Source organism: Oncorhynchus mykiss, chromosome 12 (genome assembly GCF_057628025.1).
Source record: "Oncorhynchus mykiss isolate SJ-2025 chromosome 12, ASM5762802v1, whole genome shotgun sequence".
Classification (NCBI taxonomy): Eukaryota; Metazoa; Chordata; class Actinopteri; order Salmoniformes; family Salmonidae; genus Oncorhynchus; species Oncorhynchus mykiss.
In genome coordinates this window covers 94,664,585-94,687,909 of record NC_143033.1, presented here as the reverse complement: position 1 = coordinate 94,687,909, position 23,325 = coordinate 94,664,585, and the positions used below count along the sequence as shown (strand labels likewise).

The following is a 23,325-nucleotide window of genomic DNA, read 5'->3' as shown; positions in this document are numbered from 1 at the left end:
TGCTGAATGCTGCGCCGCCAGCAGCTAATTGGCCATTCAGGCATACGCTGCTGCTGAGGCGGCAGTGGTGGTTTCTGCATGCTAAATTCTCCCGGCTGCGTGTAGTCTGAAACTTTTAAATCTAATCAGTCCCATTAGCGCCACGATCTATGTATTTTTCTCCCTTCCCCTCCGCTGCCTGAGTCGGCTGTAAGGAGCTAGAGGAAGGAGTTGCCTGGCCCCTTAGGCACAGTTTACCCTCTCCAAATAGGGCATGCCAAACTGCCCTAAGGTCAGTGTCAGTAGGGGCGAGTCAGGATCCATCAGAAGAGATGATAGTGAGGGATATTGGCAGGTTCACAAACACACAGTCCTTCTCAACTCTCCTGCTCAGAACAATGCATTTGAGGCCTCTCATTTCAGGCTTGGCTTCACTAGACTGTCTGCTGTCATATGCAACAAGGCTGAGGTAGACTAACTGTTTCAGTGAAGCTGAGCTAGAAAAGTCTCATTCTAACCCGGCTTGAGTCCAGGGAGCTCAGTAGGCAGGGCAAATAAAGTCTGTCAGTGGAGTATGGCTGAGGCTCAGTTGTTTTAATGGAGCTGTGGCTGAGGAGTGTCTCCCTCTCTCTGACCTGTCTGTGGACCGGTCTCCCTCTCTCTGACCTGTCTGTGGACCGGTCTCCCTCTCTCTGACCTGTCTGTGGACCGGTCTCCCTCTCTCTGACCTGTCTGTGGACCGGTCTCCCTCTCTCTAACCGGTCTGTGGACCAGTTTCTCCCTCTCTCTAACCGGTCCGTGGACCAGTCTCCCCCCCTCTCTAACCGGTCTATTGTCTGTGGATCAGAGTCAGCCTTCCTGCGTGCTGAAACCTGACTGTTTTTACCTCAGGTTGGAGTGTGTCTACCGGAGGATGTTCAGCTTCAGTCGTAACAAAGACCAGGGTGAATCATCATGTCGTGGCCCAGCCGACACACTTCAGCTTATACAACCTTGAGGACTCTCAGGATTTTTGATGACTCAAAATGTCAAAGTATTTTCAAATCGTTCTACTTTTATGTCCCGCCTGGCTGCACTTGGCATTCTGCTGTCTCCTGGATGGGTTTCGGCTTCTCGCCCATGGAACTTTAAAAATAAATGGTTGTCAGATGGATGAATGGTCTATCAGAATGCTGGTACTACAGCTGGTCTCTCTTTCTGTAAGCCACATCTCCTGGTCTCACTCTCTATACATGCTCAGTCTGTAACAGGACTGACTGCTGCTACTAGACGTGGTGTCTGAGACAAAGGTGCTTGCCTTCATAGTATATGTGCATATTGTACAGACCTAGTAGAACTATTTATACTAAATGGCAATTACTGATATTATTAATCCGTGACTGTCGGCCAAATTAATGAAGGGGTTAAGTGGTGTCAAGCTCAACCCCTAAACTGACCGTATATCTTCATTCGAGTTCTCTGACAGCACTGGTCTCACCTCACTAACAGACTATCCCATTACAACCTGGCAACCTGTTCAGGCGCTCCCACTCTGGAAGAGGGAGGATCTCTCCAACTTGAGAACCTGACAGTCAAGGCACTGCGCTGGGCGTGCGACGGTTTGCCTCTCATGCCATTGTTATCTTTTTCTGAGCGTGCACACACACCCTTACGTGCAGGACCTTGACATGAGCATGTGATTTGGACTCTAGGCCTCATTAGTGCTCTCTCTATTTGCGTGTGTGTTGTGTTTACTCAGCACTCAGTTCATTCCTCCCAAAGGCCCTAGCCAGCCACAAGAATGTTCCCTGCTGCTCTGGAGACTGGAGAGGGAAGCCCAGGCTCTTGTGTCAGTCACCCTTCTCTGCATACACGCACACAATTATTCTTGAGTTCCCCTCAACGCTCTGTTCAGTCCAGCCTTGGGCCGGGTTCACTTGGACGAAAATGCTCCAACTGAGTGAAAGAGGGAGGTGCTATATGAATATGGACTTGTCCAATATGTTTTTTTTTTTTCCGTTATCCATTGCAAAACGTTTTGCTACTGGGTGCCCAAATGAACACGACCCAGGCCTCAGTGCCGATTCATTTCAGGCACAGCTTCACTATGTGACTGACTTCTCACTGCTGTCAGACACAAGGCCAGAGTTGTCATGAAGTGGTTCAACTGTTCCCTTGGAGAACCTCCTCACCTACTCAACCCCTCTTCAGCACTACTACAGATAATGAGGCATGGTATTGTTAGTCTATTAGTTGAAACACAGTGCAACCTCTCCCCTCAGACATGTATGAAACACACAAACAACTTCCTAACGGATACAGTAAAGTCATTGTCGTTGTCATGTATCAGTTATTGTTTGGGTAGACAGCTGTTATTACAGCAGAGAGACAGTAATGTGTTGGGGTTGTGGAGTTGGGATGGAAAGGTGTGAGAATGGACTACACGGCAGGGTGTTTCTTAGTCCTTAATAGCTGGCTTTTGCAAAAAAATAATGAAAACAGATAAATAAAATGGGGGCCGGCGAATTGTCTGGATGAGAAAAAAAATCCCATTGCAAAATAATGCTTTTTAGCCTCTTCATTGATGGAAATACAAGTCCATGTAAATACATTTGACCGGTCCTGCTGATTGGTCTAGAGGTTCATTTGCATAATGCAGTGGAATTAAATTGCCACGTGTTTTTATTAGTCATTTATGTATCTTAGTTATCACACGAGCACTTGAGAAGTGCGGGTTGACTCTTAACCTGCAGTCCCCCGTGGTTATATCCACAGGGTGGATGTGTTGAGTAAAGAGAACCAACCATACCTTAAAAAATACTTGGCCTAGAAAAATGTCTAAATTATTATAGATTTATGCTGAGCTTTTTCTTACATTGTTTTAGGCTATCTGGTAAATAAAAAGGGAGGACCATAAAAGTAATGCTTGGAAAATATTTGGTACGGTGATAAAATAATGATCGCAGTGCTGGCTTTATGTGTGATTGTGATACACAATACAAATTAAAAGGTCAGAAGACAGGACTTCAAATAGTCTTATGGCATGTCAATCGAACTGTAGCCTACTGTGTAGATGAGTTAAATGGAAACGGGCCAGATTAACCTACTGTGTAGATGAGTTAAATGGAAACGGGCCAGAATAACCTACTGTGTAGATGAGTTAAATGGAAACGGGCCAGATTAACCTACTGTTTTTCTGATAATACTAGTCCTGTTTGAATAGACATCCCTGTGTTTTTAGACAAATGTCAGTTTTACAAGTGTTGCTTGCGGTTTGAGCAAGAAAACAAACTGATTCGATATATTGAACGAAGTCCTCTGCATAGCTTACATATGAAGACATAACATGTATTAACTTTGACAATGAATACTTTTGTTTATACATGTTTTGCAAATAAATTGAACATTTGCCAAATGCATCATTAACACATATTGCACCTATTTAATGCAACCCTTGCTTTTAATTAGAGGTCGACCGATTAATCGGAATGGCCGATTTAATTAGGGCCGATTTCAAGTTTTCATAACAATCGGAAATCGGTATTTTTGGGTGCTGATTTAAAAAAAAAAAAAAAAAAAAAACGTAGAACTTTATTTAACGAGGCAAGTCAGTTAAGAACACATTCTTATTTTCAATGACGGCCTAGGAACAGTGGGTTAACTGCCGTGTTCAGGGGCAGAACGACACATTTTTACCTGGTCAGCTCAGGGATTCAATCTTGCAACCTTACGGTTAACTAGTCCAACGCCCTAACCACCTGCCTCACGAGGAGCCTGCCTGTTACGCGAATGCAGTACGAAGTTGCTAGCTAGCACTAAACTTATCTTGTAAAAATCAATCAATCATAATCACTAGTTAATTAAACAAGTAATATCAACTATGTGTATCTAGCGTGTCCTGCGTTGCATATAATCGATGCGGTGTGCATTCGTGAAAAAGGACTGTCGTTGCTCCAATGTGTACCTAACCATAAACATCAATGCCTTTCTTCAAATCAATACACAGAAGTATAGATTTTTAAACCTGCATATTTAGCAAAAAGAAAGGTTAGCAGGCAATATTAACTTGTTATGGCTGCAATCCCCCTTATAAGTGTCATCAACAACCGCTGAATAGCATAGCGCTACATTCAATAAATATTACCACAAATATTTATATTCATGAAATCACAAGTGCAATATAGGAAAACACAGCCTAGCCTTTTGTTAATCCACCTGTCACGTCAGATTTCAAAATCTATGCTTTACAGCGAAAGCAATCCAAGCGTTTAAGTTTATCGATTGAACGACACAACATTAAGTACGCTTAGCATCAGGAAGCTTGGTCACGAAAATCAGAAAAACAATCAAATGAATCGTTTACCTTTGATCTTCGGATGTTTGCACTCACGAGACTCCCAGTTACACAACAAATGTTCCTTTTGTTCCATGAAGATGATTTTTATATCCAAAATAACTCAGTTTGTTTGTCGCGTTACGTTCAGAAATCCACAGGAAAGAGCGGTCACGACAACGCAGACAAATTCCAAATAGTTTCCGTAATGTCCACAGAAACATGTGAAATGTTTTTTTATAATCAATCCTCGGGTTGTTTTTGAAATATATAATCGATAATATATCAACCGCAAAGGTCTTTCACAGTAGGAGAGGGAAAAGCAATACCTATCCAAACTCTGTTGCGTGAACAAAACTCATGTGACCACTTGACGCGATGTTAACGTTCTTGCTCATTTTTCAAAATAAAAGCCTGAAACTATGTCTGAAGACTGTTTACACCTTGAGGAAGCGATAGGGAAAGGAATCTGGTTAATATCCCTTTAAATCCAGAAAAGGGAGGCTATGGAACATGGAGTTTTCAAAATAGAAGCCACTTCCTGTTTTGATTTTCCTCCGGGTTTCGCCTGCAATATCAGTTCTGTTATACTCAGACAATATTTTGACAGTTTTGGAAACTTTAGTGTTTTCTATCCAATACTAATAATAATATGCTTATATTAGCGACTGAGGAGCTGGCCGTTTACAATGGGCACCTTTTCATCCAAGCTACTCAATACTGCCCCTGCAGCCATAAAAAGTTAACCAGGTGAAATTGTCACTTCTCTTGCGTTCATTGCAATTTGGGCCGCCTGGCTCATTGCGAACTAATTTGCCAGAATTTTACGTAATTATGACATAACATTGAAGGTTGTACAATGTGACAGCAATTTAGACTTAGGGATGCCACCCGTTAGATAAAATACGGAACGGTTCCGTATTTCACTGAAAGAAATTCGCCATTCAAATGCACAGGCGACGATAGGCAGGCTTCAAGTGCATCACATAGCACTTTGCAATGAGCATTGCAGTATGCATTTTGAAAACGTACTTCATTGTTTGAAACCTGACCGTTTTATGAGGCATGTCTTACCTTGCTTCAAAGTACACTGTAGTGTAATTTCACCTCAAAATATATTATATTTAATAAATATGGTACTTAACACAGCATTTGACCCAAACTGTTTTGTAACAATGAGTTAGACATGATGAATCCAATGAAATGGTCCAAAGTCACCTCTGGACCCCCCCACACCCCTTGCCAAACCCTCCCCAACAACGTGTGTATATGATCAGTTCTCTGTCAGGCAAGTAGTATGGAGCTGCGGCTTGGAGTATTGCTTCATCCTATGTAATGTATTCTCAGTATAAAAAAAAAATTGTTAGGAGAAATTAATTATTGATATCGTTAGGTTTATTTTTGCGTCATACATCCTTATATTACCTGGTTCTGACCACCTAGATGGAGTTGTTCCTGCTATTAGGTGAACACTGAGATGTATTCTCAGTGAATATAATTTATTTTCTCTGGTAAGAGAGATTAGTAATTGAAGTTGTTAGGTTTATGTCCCATCCTACATCCTGGTATTACAAGGTTCTGACCTCTGACAGATATCATTCTGAGCACCGTGGGTTGATGCCCTAATTGGGTTACGCACCCAATGCACATGGGTCCGGTAAATTTCAAAAATGTTAGGCACCATATTTTCCCAGTGGAAACCCAGGTACACGGCTAGGCTATTTTTAGGAATTGCCTTGGGACCTCTCTGCAGTGAACAAGGGGGAGCAGAAACCCACACACACACCCAGTCTTGGCACAGCTTCCAAGCAGACTGCAGTTCTTCAGTCCTAGATTAGCATGTGGGCCACACTCCAGCAGCAGAGAGAGGAAGGGGTAGATTAAGCTAGCATATCCAGCAGCTGGGATTGTGTGTCGGTCTGTGTAGGTTGTGTGTGTGTGTCGGTCTGTGTCGGTCTGTGTCGGTTGTGTGTGTGTGTGTCGGTCTGTGTCGGGTGTGTGTGTGTGTCGGGTGTGTGTGTGTCGGTCTGTGTCGGGTGTGTGTGTGTGTGTGTCGGTCTGTGTCGGTTGTGTGTATGTGTGTCGGTCTGTGTCGGTTGTGTGTGTGTTGGTCTGTGTCGGTTGTGTGTGTGTCGGTCTGTGTCGGTTGTGTGTGTGTCGGTCTGTGTCGGTTGTGTGTGTGTGTGTGTCGGTCTGTGTCGGTTGTGTGTGTGTGTGTGTCAGTCTGTGTCGGTTGTGTGTGTGTGTGTGTGTCGGTCTGTGTCGGTTGTGTGTGTGTGTGTGTCGGTCTGTGTCGGGTGTGTGTGTGTGATGTGTCGATCGGTTGTGTGTGTGTGTGTGTGTGTCGGTCTGTGTCGGTTGTGTGTGTGTCGGTCTGTGTCGGTTGTGTGTGTGTCGGTCTGTGTCGGTTGTGTGTGTGTCGGTCTGTGTCGGTTGTGTGTGTGTGTCGGTCTGTGTCGGTTGTGTGTCGGTCTGTGTCGGTTGTGTGTGTGTGTGTCGGTCTGTGTCGGGTGTGTGTGTGTCGGTCTGTGTCGGGTGTGTGTGTGTGTGTCGGTCTGTGTCGGGTGTGTGTGTGTCGGTCTGTGTGTCTAGGTTGTGTGTGTGTGTGTAGTAGAGGTTGACCGATTTAATGGTTTTCATTACGCGAATGCAGTAGAAGCCAAGGTAAATTGCTAGCTAGCATTAAACTTATCTTATAAAAACCATCAATCATAATCACTAGTTATAACTACTCATCCAGTGTAGCAGGCAATGTTAACTAGGTGAAATTGTCATTTCTCTTGCGTTCATTGCACGCAGAGTCAGGGTATATGCAACAGTTTGGGCTGCCTGGCTCATTGCAAACTTATTTGCCAGAATTTTACGTAATTATGACATACATTGAAAGTTTTGCAATGTAACAAGAATATTTAGACCTATGGATGCCACCCGTTAGATAAAATTCAGAACGGTTCGGTATTTCACGGAAATAATAAACGTTTTGTTTTCGAAATGATATTTTCCGGATTCGATCATATTAATGACTAAAGGCTCGTATTTCTGTGTGTTATTATGTTATAATTAAGTCTGATTTGATAGAGCAGTCTGACTGAGCAGCAGCAGGCCCGTAATCATTCATTCAAACAGCACTTTCGTGCGTTTTGCCAGCAGCTCTTCGCAAGCACAGCGCTGTTTATGTCTTCGAGCCTATCAGCCTAATGGCTGGTGTAACCAATGTGAAATGGCTAGCTAGTTAGCTGGGTGTGCGCTAATACTGTTTCAAATGTCACTCGCTTTTAGATTTGGAGTAGTTATTCCTCTTGCACTGCAAGGGCCGGGCTTTTGTGGAGTGATGGGTAACGATGCATCGAGGGTGGCAGTTGTCGATGTGTTCCTGGTTCGAGCCCAAGTAGGGGAGAGGAGAGGGACGGAAGCTATACTGTTACACTGGCAATACTATAGTGCCTTTAAGAACATCCAATAATGAAAGGTATATGAAATACAAATGGTATAGAGGTGTGAGGTTGTATAGGTGTGAGGTTGTATAGGTGTGAGGTTGTATAGGTGTGAGGTTGTATAGGTGTGAGGTTGTATAGGTGTGAGGTTGTGTAGGTGTGAGGTTGTGTAGGTGTGAGGTTGTGTAGGTGTGAGGTTGTGTAGGTGTGAGGTTGTGTAGGTGTGAGGTTGTGTAGGTGTGAGGTTGTGTAGGTGTGAGGTTGTGTAGGTGTGAGGTTGTGTAGGTGTGAGGTTGTGTAGGTGTGGGTTGTGTGGGTTGTGTAGGTGTGGGTTGTGTGTGTGGGTTGTGTGTGTGGGTTGTGTGTGTAGGGTGTGTGTGTGTGTGCGTGTGTGTGTCTAGCTTGTGTGTGTCGGTCTGTGTAGGTTGTCTGTGTAGGTCAGTTGTGTGTGTCGGTTGTGTAGGTCGTGTGTCGGTTGTGGTGTTCGTCAGTACTAAATGTGACTTTCAGTAAGGGCGTGTTTGTGTATTGTGCAAAGGCAGGACTGTCGTCCGTTCTGTTCCTGGACTATATTTGGACAATTGGTAACTTTTGACAGCCACGCTAACAGTCAGGCAGGCTGATGGTAAACTGGCCTGAGCCTTTATCTCACTCTGACTGCCGTTTTGACTATCTGTGAATTGGATACTCTTCTGTTCTGTGGGGACTTTCCCTTCATTTTAATGTTGACAGCAACAATTCGATTTTGACTCTGCCGGCTTATTTTTTTTTGCGAAGCAATGCTTCTGCCCGGTTGGAGTATGCCAGGTATAGAAGGTGTTTGTAGTGTAGAAATCGTTTGATGGTAATTTGTTCATTTGTATGAGTGTTTTTTCCTTTGGACAGTTTCTTGTCAAACGAGCACATGACTGAAAGTTACTGAGAGAACAGGTGTAGAAACCACGCCTTCTAAACTACATTTTTCTCCCATTAGACCTGGTGTCGCTGTTCGACCTGGAGAATGACCTCCCAGACGAGCTGATCCCAAATGGGGACCTGGGTGGCCTGATGGGCATGCCCTCCAACGGTGCCCCTGGCGGTGGGGGAGGAGTGCCTGGAGGAGGTCCCCGGGGCCTGGGCTCCATGGTCCCTGACGCTGCCGCCAAACACAAGCAGCTGTCTGAGCTCCTGAGAGCGGGCGGTGCTGGGTCCGGTGGCATGGGCCCCATGATGGGGAAAGTCCCCATGGGCCAGGGCTCGCCCAACCAAGCCCAGAAAGGAAGCCCCGCCAGCGGACAACAAGGCAACGGCTCCATGGTGGGCTTCAACCAGGCCATGATGAACAGCCATGGACACGGGATGCCGGGCCAGGTGATGAACGGGGCCCTGGGGCCGGCAGGACGGGGCAGGCTGGGGCTGCAGCAGTACCAGGTCCAGGCCATGCAGGGTGCTGGGGGGGGCGTGGGGCCGGGAGGCAGCAGTGTGCTGGCTGAGACTCTGGCTCAGGGAGGAGGGCAGATGGGAGCTCACAACGCCATGAACGCCCAGCAGGCTAGCAACATGAATAAGGTGAGTGTTGGTGCATGTACTGTCTGTTTACTGTCTGGCTTCACTCGGGACCGAGGGTTTTGACTAGTCTGGTCAGGAAAACTCATTGCCATGGCCTATGATTTGTGATTGTAAAACTGGAGTAAATACATTGGTCATTTATATATACATAGTAAATACATTGGTCATTTATATGTACAGTACCTGTCAAGTTTGGACACATTTACTCACTCAAGGGTTTTTCTTTATTTGAACTATATTCTACATTGTAGAATAATAATAAAGACATCACAACTATGAAATAACACATATGGAATCATCTAGTAAACAAGAAAGTGTTAAACAAATGAAAATATACTTCATATTTTATATTCTTCAAAGTAGCCACCCTTTGCCTTGATGACAGCTTTGCACACTCTTGGCATTCTCTCAACCAACTTCACCTGAAATGCTTTTTCAACTGTCTTGAAGGAGTTCACACTTATGCTGAGCACTTGTTGGCTGCTTTTCCTTCACTCTGCGGTCCAACTCATCCCAAACCATCTCAATTGGTGTTTAGGTCGGGTGATTGTGGAGGCCAGGTCATCTGATGCAGCACTCCATCACTCTTCTTCTAGGTCAAATAGCCCTTACACAGCCTGGAGGTGTGTTTGGTCAATGTCCTGTTGAAAAACAAATGATAGTCCCACTAAGGGAAAACCAGATGGGATGGCGTATCGCTGCAGAATGCTGTGGTAGCCATGTTGGTTATGTGTGCCTTAAATTCTAAATAAATCACTGACAGTGTCACCAGCAAAGCACCACCTCCTTTGTGCTTCATGTTGAGAACCACACATGTGGAGATAACCCGTTAATCTACTCTGCATCTCACAAAGACACGGCTACTGGAACCAAAAATTGGACTCATCAGACCAAAGGACATATTTCCACCGGTGTAATGTTCATTGCTTGTGTTTCTTGGCCCAAGCAAGTCTCCTTTTCTTATTGGTGTCCGTTAGTAGTGGTTTCTTTGCAGCAACTCGACCATGAAGGCCTGATTCATGCAGTCTCCTCTGAACAGTTGTTAAGATGTCTGTTACTTTAACTATGTGAAGCATTTATTTGGGTTGCAATTAATTTATCCTCTGCTGCAGAGAACTCTGCATTGTCCTTTCCTGTGGCGGTCCTCATGAGAGCCAGTTTCATCTTTGCGCTTGATGGTTTTTGCGACTGCACTTGAAGAAGCTTTCAAAGTTCTTAATTTTCTGTCTGAAAGTAATGATAGACTGTCATTTCTCTTTGCTTATTTGAGCTGTACTTGCCATAATATGGGCTATCTTCTGTATACCACTCCCACCATGTCACAACAACCGATTGGCTCAAACATGAACTTTTAACAAGGCAAATCTGTTAATTGAAATGCATTCCAAGTGACTACCTCATGAAGCTGGTTGAGAGAATGCCAAGAATGTGCAAAGCTGTCATCAAGGCAAAGGGTGGCTACTTTGAAGAATCACAGATATAAAACAATTTTTGGTTACTACATGATTTCATAGTTTTGTTGTCTTCACTATTATTCTACAATGTAGGAAATGGTACAAATAAAGAAAAGTTGTGTCAACTTTTGACTGGTACTGTATATTTACCTTTTATTTCATTATATTCATCCAGGCTTGACACAGATGGGAGTGGGAAATGATGTCCTTGCTTTACTGTGTCCCACAGTCTTCCCGTGCTCTGGGAGCAACGCTTTCTAAATGGCTTGTTAATGCATCATGGCTGTCTGTTTCATGCGTGCTTTGCATCAGTACATCTGTCTGTCCAGATAGGAAGCTTGTTGTTGGTTTGGTGACAGAATCGTTGGTACAGCTCTGGTATCCCTGCTCATATCACTGTTGAGCTATGAGATTCAAAGTCATGTCTCTGTTTGGAACAGGGATTTCCTGCTCAGTTCGAGTGTGCATTGTTCTTGTACCGATTGAGCGCTATAATCCCTGTTGGTCAGTACATGTACACATGCATCTGTTGGGTCTCTCTCTCTGATGCATCCTTGTCTCCATCCATCTGTAATCTTACCCTGGGATTTTTGGAGGAACAGGACACCCAGCTGGGGTGTTGAATACATCCCTCCAGGACAGCAGAAGTGACCTTTCATAGCATGTTAGGAGCACAGGCTGACCTCCGAATAGTCTATTCCAATAACAGGATTTGTCCTATAGCTACTGTAGTCAGAGGTCTCCATAGCGGATCAATGCTAACGTTATCTACTGGATTCCCTTGCTTGGCTTAGCTGGTTGGAGCAACTGGAGTCAGCCTGCTGTCTGCTCTGAGGTCGGTGTATAGGTGTTCCCCCGCCTGTCTCGCTTGTAGGTAAGGCTGAGGCTAAAGCATGGAGAGTTAGGCCCATATATTTAATTTGAATGCTATGGTTAGGCCTGTAACTTGATTCTAGCTTGGTATTTCATTAATATCCCATAGACTTAGGCCTACTATTTACCTGCTTCGAGTTGTTTTGGAATGTGGATATAGGTGGGTGAAGGGAGATTGTTTGTACTGATGACAAGTCTGAGAAAGCATAGTAGTGTTTAGAGAAAGACAAGCTTTATCTGTTGATTTGTGAAAAGTGCGTAGTAGTTGTGTGGTAGTGCTAGTTTCAGGGATGTCTATGGATTTTCTCTGCTACTGTTGTGGTTTGACAGGAAACTACGGGGAAACCAGCTTGCTAGTTCATACAGACTCGACACATGCAGGCTGTCACCACATAAAACAAACCCCCGGGCTCGCTGACACACGTGACTGTCTGGCATTGCTTTCTTACACAGTACTGACAGGGAGTAACATCATGTCTCCAGTTCTCTGCGAATGTTCCATAGTTAGGCCCCAGCAACAGTAGCAGGGTCAACCCTGGGTGTATCTTCACCATCCAACCTACTGCCAGGAGAAAGAGGGATTTCAAGCCGTGGAGGATAGTGTGTACATGCCATGGTACGTTGGTTAGGCTGTGGTTGCTAGATAAAAGAGCTGGCTCTGGCAGTATTGACATTGCACAGCTGCCACAAGACTAACGCATGCTGCTGAAGTGTGGCAGACACCAGAGTGTCAGTCCTGCGTTCTTAGTATCTGTCTGAATCAGAAGCAGGTTAGGGGTCAATTCCATTCATTCAGACAGTAGACCAAACAAAAATCCTCATTCCAAATGTTTCTAATTGAAGAGAAAAGTAATTTCAGTGTACTTCCTGAATTGAAATATAATTCATCCCCACCTTGATGAGCAGATGTGCAACAGTACTTGTGCAAACTTCCAAAATGAGTGTGCTACATGACATTTATCATGAAGTCACCCAGGTGGCCCACACAAGTAGCCCAAATGTACCCAAGTGGCCAAATTGGTGAAGTTATACATTTTGAATGGAATAACTATATTCAAAATACCAAAATATTTGGAAGACCCTCAGTCCTCTACACAATATTGTGCTGCTGATGCCAGGTGCCACAGCAGTCTCTTTCTGCTGTAAAGCAGAGGGTCACCAAGCTCGTGGTGCAGGTGATGGGGAACTTCATTTTGCAAAGAACACAGCGACGCCTCCATGCTGTGCCCTTTTGGCCCTGAGGCACATCCATGCCTGCAGAAATACATTTAGGCAGATGAACACCACTTGTTGCAGGAGCTGGATGAACCAGCTTCAGTGGGGGATGGACACCTTGGCACTGGGGGCTCCCATTCGGAGTCAGTGTCACTGTGAAAGAAAATGTTCAGTTAGAATAGTTTCACATATGAGCCCTGTATCAACAGGTATAATAAACAGAAATATATAAAGTACATAAGGTTAAGGTTGAAGGTTGAAGTACATAAGGTTGAATATATTATGACCTGCTAGATCTACTGTCTTTTATATTATGACTTTTCAGCTAGATCTACTGTCTCTATTATATTATGACAGACCAGCTAGTTCTGTCTTTATTATATTACAACAGACCAGCTGTATCTACTGTCTCCATTTCACTTTGGCCATTGTTGTGGGCCTGCCCTCCCATCAACAGCCTCAAATAAGCTATTTCATTTCACAAATAATATTTAAACCAGGGTACTTGGTGGCATGTAATTTATAAATCCATATAATTTAAACCAGGGTACTTAGTGGTATGTAATTTGTAAATCCATATCATTTAAACCAGGGTACTTAGTGGCATGTAATTTATAAATCCATATCATTTAAACCAGGGTACTTAGTGGCATGTAATTTGTAAATCCATATCTTAATTTAAACCAGGGTACTTAGTGGCCTGTAGTTTGTAAATCCATATCATTTAAACCGGGGTACTTAGTGGCATGTAATTTGTAAATCCATATAATTTAAACCAGGGTACTTAGTGGCATGTAATTTATAAATCCATATCATTTAAACCAGGGTACTTAGTGGCATGTAATTTGTAAATCCATATAATTTAAACCAGGGTACTTAGTGGCATGTAATTTATAAATCCATATAATTTAAACCAGGGTACTTAGTGGCATGTAATTTGTAAACCCATAGCTTCATTTAAACCAGGGTACTTAGTGGCATGTTATTTGTAAACCCATATCTTCATTTAAACCAGGGTACTTAGTGGCATGTAATTTATAAATCCATATCATTTAAACCAGGGTACTTAGTGGCATGTAGTTTGTAAACCCATATCTTCATTTAAACCAGGGTACTTAGTGGCATGTAATTTATAAATCCCAAAACTTTCCCTTTGGTTCAGCTGTTTAAGACGGTCCCCTTTTCTAATTGAGGCCGGAACATGATCAATACCCTTAGCTTGTAGGGAGGCAGGGTTGCCATGGTGTTAGGACTTGTAGTGCCTTGCCATGGTGTAGGGACTTGTAGTGTCTTGCCATGGTGTAGGGACTTGTAGTGCCTTGCCATGGTGTTAGGACTTGTAGTGCCTTGCCATGGTGTTAGGACTTGTAGTGCCTTGCCATGGTGTAGGGACTTGTAGTGCCTTGCCATGGTGTAAGGACTTGTAGTGCCTTGCCATGGGGTCGTCTTCATTGCCAACCCGTATGGCGTACTTGTGTTCCACTAAGCGGTCTTGAAGGCGTCTCTTTGTCCGTCCAATGTAGAACACCTTGCACTGTGGACATTCCAATCTGTAGATGACATGAGTGGTTTTACAGTTAATGAAGTGCTTGACGGAATACTCCATTTTAGAAGCTGTCAACAGAAGACTTTTCCTGTGCGATAGTTCTGCAATGGTGGCACTGGTTGCACGTAAAAGAGCCTTTGGGTTTGTGGTCTGGCCATGAGACAACTATTTGAAACAGAGACAACCACAACCTGGTATACTCTCAGGTCTGTCGTTGTTTCCGTTAGCTACAGTACTGCTACCAATGTCATTCAAAGAAATTCAAGCGGTACACCCCTGGTTTGGCATATGGCATGTGAACTCTCTCATTCTCTATTTTGTTTTCTTTCTCATTCATTCTCCGTGAGTCCTCTTTCTCTCTCTCTGTCCCTCTAACATTCTCTTCCTCTCTCTAGTTTACCTTCATTATTTTTCTTTCTCCTTATTTTCTTCTTTCTCTTCCAATTGTGTGTGTGTGTGCTGGCCCTCCCTGGCCCCTTGGCTCATAATGGAGCTGTAAATCATGTTAAGGGGTGTGTGTGTGGAAGGAGAGAAAGGAGGAGGAGCGAGGGATGGAGAGAGGGAACGCGGCTATTTCAGAGGCCGTCTCCACATCTGTCTGGGGTGTGTTTTGAATATATTACTTTTTAGTGCATGTTCGCTCTAGTTAGAAGTTGGGAGTGGATTCCCCTGCGCTGTTGTGTGTGTGTTTTATGCTTGGGTGGTATACTGTATACTGGAGTATTTTGAAATGCCAACTGTATAATCTTCAGTACCGGTATGATAAAAAGAGTGTGTGTTGGGGCGTCCTAAAGCTGTTGTGACTATGGAAGCTAAATAACAGCTCAGGTAGGAAGGAGTGTGTGTGTCAGAGCTAGGGAGGGTCTAGAGTTGGCCTGCGTGTAAAAAGCTTGAAGTGTGTTAGCCAGTCAGTAAGCGTGTGCGTGCCTGTGCTAGCCCAGGCGCGTGAGACCGTTTGTTTGTGGGAGACTAAAGTGAACGTGAGGCAGAGCGGAAGTTGGCGTTTCAGAGCTCCACTGTATGTAGCGGGTGGGGCAGACTAGAGCTCAGCTGTTGAGCGTGGCTACAATGCTGCTGGTCTCCGGCTCTTTCATCTGTCTGCTGGAGCGCTGACAACGGCAGGAGAGCCTCCTCCTCGCCACTAAGCACAGCGGAGCACAGTAGAGGAGCATGCTGCTAGAGCAGAGCAGGCAGGGCTGTGTACACATGCACACCAGGAGAAGGATGGACTAGAAATGGGGATTAGGTCATTATGCTCGATTGCTAGTCATCCAACATACTGAAGTGGCAATCAGCAGTTGAAACGATAACAAATGATCTCCTCGCCCCTGTTTCGGTAAAAATCTGAGGGATTGGGCTGGGGAAATGTAATCATTCTCCAATTCAAAGACTGAGCTATGGATGCAAGGACTGTCTTTGATATCAAAAGTATAGTTTTAACCATGATTTGTGGCTAAACAGTGTTTGTTTACATTTAATTTGTTTACAAACATTGGGGTAAACAACCTTATATTTTGGGTTCTGATGGGGTACGACATTGTAAACTAATGAGGTATTTATTGGGTAAATATCATAAAGTCCAAAAATGGGATGAGGTAACTGCTGATGGCTGAAGACCTGAGCTATACACTGACAAAACATTAGGAACGCCTGCTCTTTCCATGACATAGACTGACCAGGTGAATCCATGACATAGACTGACCAGGTGAATCCATGACATAGACTGACCAGGTGAATCCATGACATAGACTGACCAGGTGAATCCATGACATAGACTGACCAGGTGAATCCATGACATAGACTGACCAGGTGAATCCATGACATAGACTGACCAGGTGAATCCATGACATAGACTGACCAGGTGAATCCATGACATAGACTGACCAGGTGAATCCATGACATAGACTGACCAGGTGAATCCATGACATAGACTGACCAGGTGAATCCATGACACAGACTGACCAGGTGAATCCATGACACAGACTGACCAGGTGAATCCATGACACAGACTGACCAGGTGAATCCATGACATAGACTGACCAGGTGAATCCATGACATAGACTGACCAGGTGAATCCATGACATAGACTGACCAGGTGAATCCATGACAGACTGACCAGGTGAATCCATGACATAGACTGACCAGGTGAATCTATGACACAGACTGACCAGGTGAATCCATGACACAGACTGACCAGGTGAATCCATGACATAGACTGACCAGGTGAATCCATGACATAGACTGACCAGGTGAATCCATGACATAGACTGACCAGGTGAATCCAGGTGAAAGCTAGGATCCTTTATTGATGTCACTTGTTAAATCCACTTCAATCAGTGTAGATGAAGGGGAGTAGACGGGTTAGAGAAGGATTTTTAAGCCTCAAGACAATTGAGACATGGATTGTGTACGTGTGTCATTCAGAGGGTGAATGGGCAAGACAAATGATGTACAGTCCATGCGTAAAGTATTCAAACCCTTTTCCACATGTTACATTACAGCCTTATTCTAAAATGGATTAAATAAATGTTTTTCTTCATCAATCTACACACAATACCCCATAATGACAATGCGAAAAAAGTTTTTCAAATTTTAGGAAATGTATTTTTATTTACATAAGTATTCAGACCCTTTGATAATAGACTTGAAATTGAGCTCAGGTGCATCCTGTTTCCTTTGATCATCCTTGATGTTTCTACAACTTGATTGGAGGCCGCCTGTGGTACATTTAATTGATTGGACATGATTTGGAAAGGCAAATACCTGTCTATATAAGGTCCCACAGTTGACAGTGCATGTCAGAGCATAAACCAAGTAATGCGGTTGAAGGAATTGTCCGTAGAGCTCTGACAGGATTGTGTCGAGGCACAGATCTGGGGAAGGGTACCAAAAAAATTCAGTGGCCTCCGTCATTCTTGAATGGAAGAAGTTTGGAACCACCAAGACTCTTCCGAGATCTGGTCGCCTGGCCAAACTGAGCAATTGGGGGAGAAGGGCCTTGGTCAGGGAGGTGACCAAGAACCCGATGGTCTCTCTGACAGAGCTCCAGAGTTTCTCTGTGGAGATGGGAGAACCTTCCAGAAGGACAACCATCTCTGCAGGACTCCACCACTCCATCAGGCCTTTATGGTAGAGTGGCCAAACGGAAGCCACTCTTCAGTAAAAGGCACATAACAGCCCACTTGGAGTTTGCCAAAAGACACCTAAGGGACTCTCAGAACATGAGAAACAAGATTCTCTGGTCTGATGAAACCAAGTTTGAACTCTTTGGCCTGAATGCCAAGCGTCACGTCTGGAGGAAACCGGGCACCATCCCTACGGTGAAGCATGTTGGTGGCAGCATCATGCTGTGGGGATGTTTTTCAGCGGCAGGGACTGGGAGACTAGTCAGGATTGAGGAAAAGATTAATGAAATAAAGTACAGCGAGATCCTTGATGAAACCTACTCCAGAGAGTTCAGGACCTCAGACTGGGTCGAAGGTTCACCTTCCAACGACTCTAAGCACACAGCCAAGACAACGCAGGAGTGGCTTTGGGACAGTCTCTTAATGTCCTTGAGTGGCCTGGACTTGAACCCGATCGATCATCTGTGAAAATAGCTGTAGCGCAACGCTCCCCATCCAACCTGACAGAGCTTGAGATGATCTGCGGAGAATGGGAGAAACTCCCCAAGTACAGGTGTGCCAAGTTTGTAGTGTTTTTACCCAAGAAGACGCAAAGGCTGTAATCGGTGCTTCAACAAAGTACGGAGTAAAGGGTCTGAATACTTTTGTAAACGTGATCTTTCAATCTAAACCTGTTTTTGCTTTGTCATTTTGGGGTATTGTGTGCAAAACAATGTGCAAAACAAGTCTCCATTTTAGTATAAGGATGTAACATAACACAATTAATACTTTCCGAATGCTCTGTAAAGGCCTTTGAATGGGGTGTGGCAGTAGGTGCCAGGCGCACCGGTTTGTGTCAAGAACTGCAACGCTGCTGTTTTTTTTCACGCTCAACAGTTTCCCGTGTGTATCAACAATGGTCCACCACCCAAAAGACATCCAGCCAACTTGACACAACTGTGGGAAGCATTGGACTCAACATGGGCCAGCATCCCTGTGGAACGCTTTCGACACCTTGTAGAGACCTTAGCCTGAATTTGTCAGGGCATGTGGAGGGCAAATTGGTTTGCAACTCAATATTAGGAAGGTGTTTCTAAGGTTTGGTATACTCATTGTAGATGTCATAATTGCATGTTTTAAACCTTATTGGTCATATTGGAAGATCAACATTTGTGTTTTTTTTATTTATTCTAAAGAGATTGTAGCCGCGCACCTAACTATTCTGTCCATGCCTGCAGCAGATCTTGCACCACCCATTGTCTCTGAAATAGTGTCTTTTATGTGTTCAACTCACATTGAAAAGCTAGTCAAGGAAGTTTAATGATGGTAGATAGATAGATAAATGGATGGGATTTGGCAGCCACTCGTGGGTAAATGTTTATTTCATACCCCTGTTTCCTTATTTGCCTGATTTTGGGTTTGGCAGTTATAACGATGGGGGGGACAAAGACCTGTTGAAATACGTCACATTGCATCTGACCTCTCTCTCCTATTTTCATCTATTTCAATGAGCTCGTCCACAAGATCCGACATGTATAATCATCTACAAGTAACTTGTAAGACATATATTCATATCTATACCTAGCCTGTGTTAGGTTTAGGTGCTCCCTTGTTTACTATCACATGTTGTGGTTGAGAGATGGCGTGATTTGGGGAGGCCTTGTAACAGGGGCCACTTCCTCTTATCTCAACCACGGAGAGACAGATGTCAACCGGCAGACCCATCATTGCATGTCATTCTCCCCTTCTAGACAATCCCCACAGAATCAGTGCTAAAACACCAGGCTCTTTGGTATTGTGTGCAGTAGGGAAACCTGTGGCTGGGCTTTGCAGTGTTGGGGCCCAATTTCATTTGAACCCGATAGGTTAGTTTCAGTTTTACAGTCCCAAATCATACATTGTCCTGGTCCTTCTTGACCCATTTTGAAACTCATGAATAGAGACCTGGTTCACCTCAGAGATGGTCCTAATCCCTTGTCTCTCTGTAGATGGGTATGGCTGGCAGTCCTTTTGGGCAGCAGTACGGTCAAGGCGGGGCCCAGCAGCAGATGGGGGTGAACGCCCAGCAGCAGCTCCGGAACAAGGCAGCACTTGCCAACAGCCTGCCCCCCTTCCCCAGTGACCTGAAAGGGGCCAACAGCCTGCCCCCCTTCCCCAGTGACCTGAAAGGGGCCAGCAGCATGCCAAACCTGGTAAGTTCCTCCAACTTTGTAGAAAAGGAGAAACGCAAACCTGTGGTAAGTTTACACGATGACCTAAACGGAGGGTTCTGGGAAAGATCTGTTTCCATTTGGATCTCGAGCCTCTTCGTCTCGCCCCCTTAAACAGTTGGAATCCGATATCTGTCTGGGGGCCACAAAAAATCAGCTCTCAGATCTGATGTGGTCCCCATGCCTTTGGGTTTCAGACTTGTAACCTTGCCCCTACCCTCTTGGTGTTCTCACATATGAAAGTACTGACTATACAAAAGATATGTTGGAATCTCCACTCAGTTTATCAGAGGGTTAAGTGAAGCCATCATCATATTAATGTGCACACCTACCTAGTCCTTTCAGATGTTTGAACACTGAAGAGATTAGATTAGGTCCTAGTTAGAGAGAGGACTGGTCTCTAAAACCCCTATCATTGACCCCTAGATCCTACGTACTATGAGAGGATTGGTTGAAGCAATACGGTGAAAATGACCCCCTGCCTATCAAATCCTTTCAGATTTAGTCTCACGTAGTGACAACTCTCCTGAAGTCTGAGTCCATTAGTCTCTGCATTGACTTTGAATAACGTTGCAGTTCCCAATGCCACGGTATTGGAACAATTATTCTGACACATTTCTCTTCCATCTCCAAAACCCAGGCCTGGAATGCAGAATGAGAGATTGTTGGAAGGGGAAACATTTGTTAAAAGACACTCCACTCAGAATATTGTTGTACAGAGAGAGAGAGAATGAGGGAAAGAGGAAGAGAAAAAGAGAAGGGTCTCTTTCAAGGCACTGAGTAAATACTGCATGCAAATCTCTCTCCCAGGAACAGGAAAAGGGCCTAATGAACTCATTACAGAGGAAATAGTTGTGTTTCTATTTTGGTTAAAGGTTAATGGAGTCTTATGTGAAATAGTTGGATGTTTACCAGGCCTTTTGGGGGGGGGGGGGGGCTTTTCTTTCTTTTTGATTCATTCACTGGCTGCCTCCCATTATTCTGTCTGGGAATCGTTCTTTCTCTGTTCACCACTCTTCCCCCTGCCGCCCTCCGCTCTTTGTCTTTCTCACACAAGTGTTTTCCCTCTTTCTCCCTAATCAAACCTCACCCCGTTGATCTCGGCATAAATGTGTTTAGTCATTGTAGATCAGCTTTTCTTTTTCAAATTGTGAAAGTAATGTACTTGTATAAGTAGGCTTAATTACCGGGATTGGGTGATTCCATTTCAATATAAACGGTTCAGGGATCCAATTCAAGCAACCCAGTTCCAATTCAAGTAATTGGGTTCAAGCTAAGTTTCAAATAAATCCAGTCTGCCTCACTTATTTGTTGCGTTTCCCTCCCAAGGCCCAGATGCAGCAGGTATCCTCCATGGTCCCTGGCGGTGGGGTGTCTGCAGCGACTGCGAGCCACACGGCCGACCCAGAGAAGCGCAAGCTCATCCAGCAACAGCTGGTCCTGCTGCTCCACGCCCACAAGTGCCAGCGGCGGGAGCAGGCCAACGGGGAGGTGCGGGCCTGCGCCCTGCCACACTGCCGCACCATGAAGAACGTCCTCAACCACATGACCCACTGCCAGGCCGGCAAGTCCTGCCAGGGTGAGTGTCTGGGGAAGGGGGGTTGTGGTGTTGGTTGCTGGATAAGTGTTGGGGGACTGAGCCTGTGTGAATATGATTGAACACACACTCGTTAATGTCCAACGGGATATCAGCTTTACTCCATTTAATGTCAGAGACATTTATATCTTCTTCTGCTGTTTAGAAGGCTATAGTTTGTTGATTGACGTTGAAGTCAAGTTGGTTATCTTTCTCTGTGCTGCTGTGTCCAAAGCCCCTCTCTCCTCCTTCTCCATGGCTCCATCTGAATTAGTCTTTCTGCTGTTCCCGGCATCCTATCTGCTCAACTACTTCTCAACCGTATTGGAGGAGAAGGTTGAAGGTCCCTGCCCTCTGACCTTCTCTGTGTGTTTTGAGGAGGAAGTGAAGAGAGGATTTGCAGAATTGAGGAAAGATTAATTTGGAAATAACCATTGTCTTCCATTCCCTCCCTCCTATTTGCCCCGGTGACTGACTGAAATCCCGCTCCAGCCTATATTAATAGTGAGGACACCAGCAGCTATAAATCCCGGGGCTTGTTTTAAAAGCCTGTCTGGGTGCTTAGGCCTAATGTAAATACTCAAGTGGCTTTAGTCTCCACACTGAGTCTGTCTGTCTGGGTGGCTACGGCGCTTTCCTGCCGCCCCGTGCTGCTCTGGACATTAAAGGGTGTCTCTAGGTCGATGGCCTCTGACTTTTAACCCCTGAGGTGCCAGTCATATTGGTAATGTGTTTTAATGGCTATGGGGTCAAATGAGGATATATGATGTTCTAGGTCTCATCCGGTTTTAATTGGGTTGTGCTGTTTACATGTTTTTAAAATGGTTTATATTAGTGATTATTTGTTTAAATGGCCTTGTTGTTTGGGTTTGCCGGTTCCAATGTTGTATTTGTTTTAACATTTTGTGGTGTAATATCTCACGTACCTACTAGCCCTGTGGGATAGCCCGCTAGCAATTCAAATAAATAATCGTAATATTAAACATTTATGAACGTAAAAGTATCTTATATCATTTAAAATCTTAAATTCTTGTTAATCTAACTGCATTGTCCGATATACAGTTGGCTTTACAGCGAAAGCATACCATGCAATTGTTTGAGGACGATGCCCCACAACATATTTTTGAACCAGCACAGGCTTCATGAAATCACAAATGGCGATTAAATAAATTGCTTACTTTTGAAAATCTTCCTCTGTTTGCAATCTCAAGGGTCCCAGCTACAACATGAATGCTTGTTTTGTTAGATAAAATCCTTCCCAAAAGGTCTGTTTAGTTGGCGCCATCGATTTCAGTAATCCACTCTTTCAACAGACAAAGGAATCCAAAGAGCTACCGATAAACTTTGTTCAAACAAGTTAAACTACGTTTCTATTTAATCCTCAGGTACGCTAAAATGTAAATAAACTATAATTTTTCATACAGAATGAAGTTTTTTCAATAGAAAAGTGAAATTGGCAGGCGTGTGTTCTCTGTCTCGCGCGAACAAATAGATTTTCCACTGAGACTCTTTGTGCCAAAACTCCTAATTCTTACTAATTTTGTAAGAAACAAGCCTGAAACCTTGAACAAAGACATCTAGTGGAAGCCATAGGAATTGCAATCTGGGAGCTAGAATTGCATAGGACCCATAACTTTCCATTATAAGAGCCTGGGACATAAAACTAATAATAATTATGGTTGGGTTTTTCTTTAGATTTTCGACTATATCAGTTGTGTTATAGTCGCATACATTATTTTAACATTTCTACAAACATCAGTGTTTTCTATCCAATGCTAGGCCTGAGTAACAGGCAGTTTACTTTGGGCACGTCAGTCAGGCAGAAATTCAGGAAAATAGACCCTAGCCCCAATTTATTAATGATAACTCAAATACTTGAGGCTTTTCTTTAAGTAATATAAACTCTGGGATGAGACTTATTTGATGTTAACAGGAGTAGAATGATCTCTTTTATACTCTTGAAGGGATGAATCTGAAACTTCCACTTAAGTTAATGCATTGATATCAGTAGGATGTTCACCACCGTGTGTCTCTAAAGCCCCTAATCATGCTGTTATTGGAGTCTTCCTCCACA

The 23,325-nt window shown here is 44.2% G+C and overlaps 1 protein-coding gene across 4 annotated transcripts in view; it reads left to right on the top strand.

Moving 5' to 3' along the window:
- Positions 1–23,325, top strand: part of LOC110485267 (CREB-binding protein) — a 94,243-nt gene that overhangs the window by 17,975 nt on the left and 52,943 nt on the right. For all 4 annotated transcript variants that reach the window (XM_090194249.1, XM_090194250.1, XM_090194248.1 and 1 more), the window contains exons 2-4: positions 8,699–9,273; positions 19,454–19,657; positions 21,005–21,254. In XM_090194249.1, coding sequence (XP_090050375.1) covers positions 8,699–9,273; positions 19,454–19,657; positions 21,005–21,254 — 1,029 coding nt within the window. The remainder of the gene's footprint in view (positions 1–8,698; positions 9,274–19,453; positions 19,658–21,004; positions 21,255–23,325) is intronic.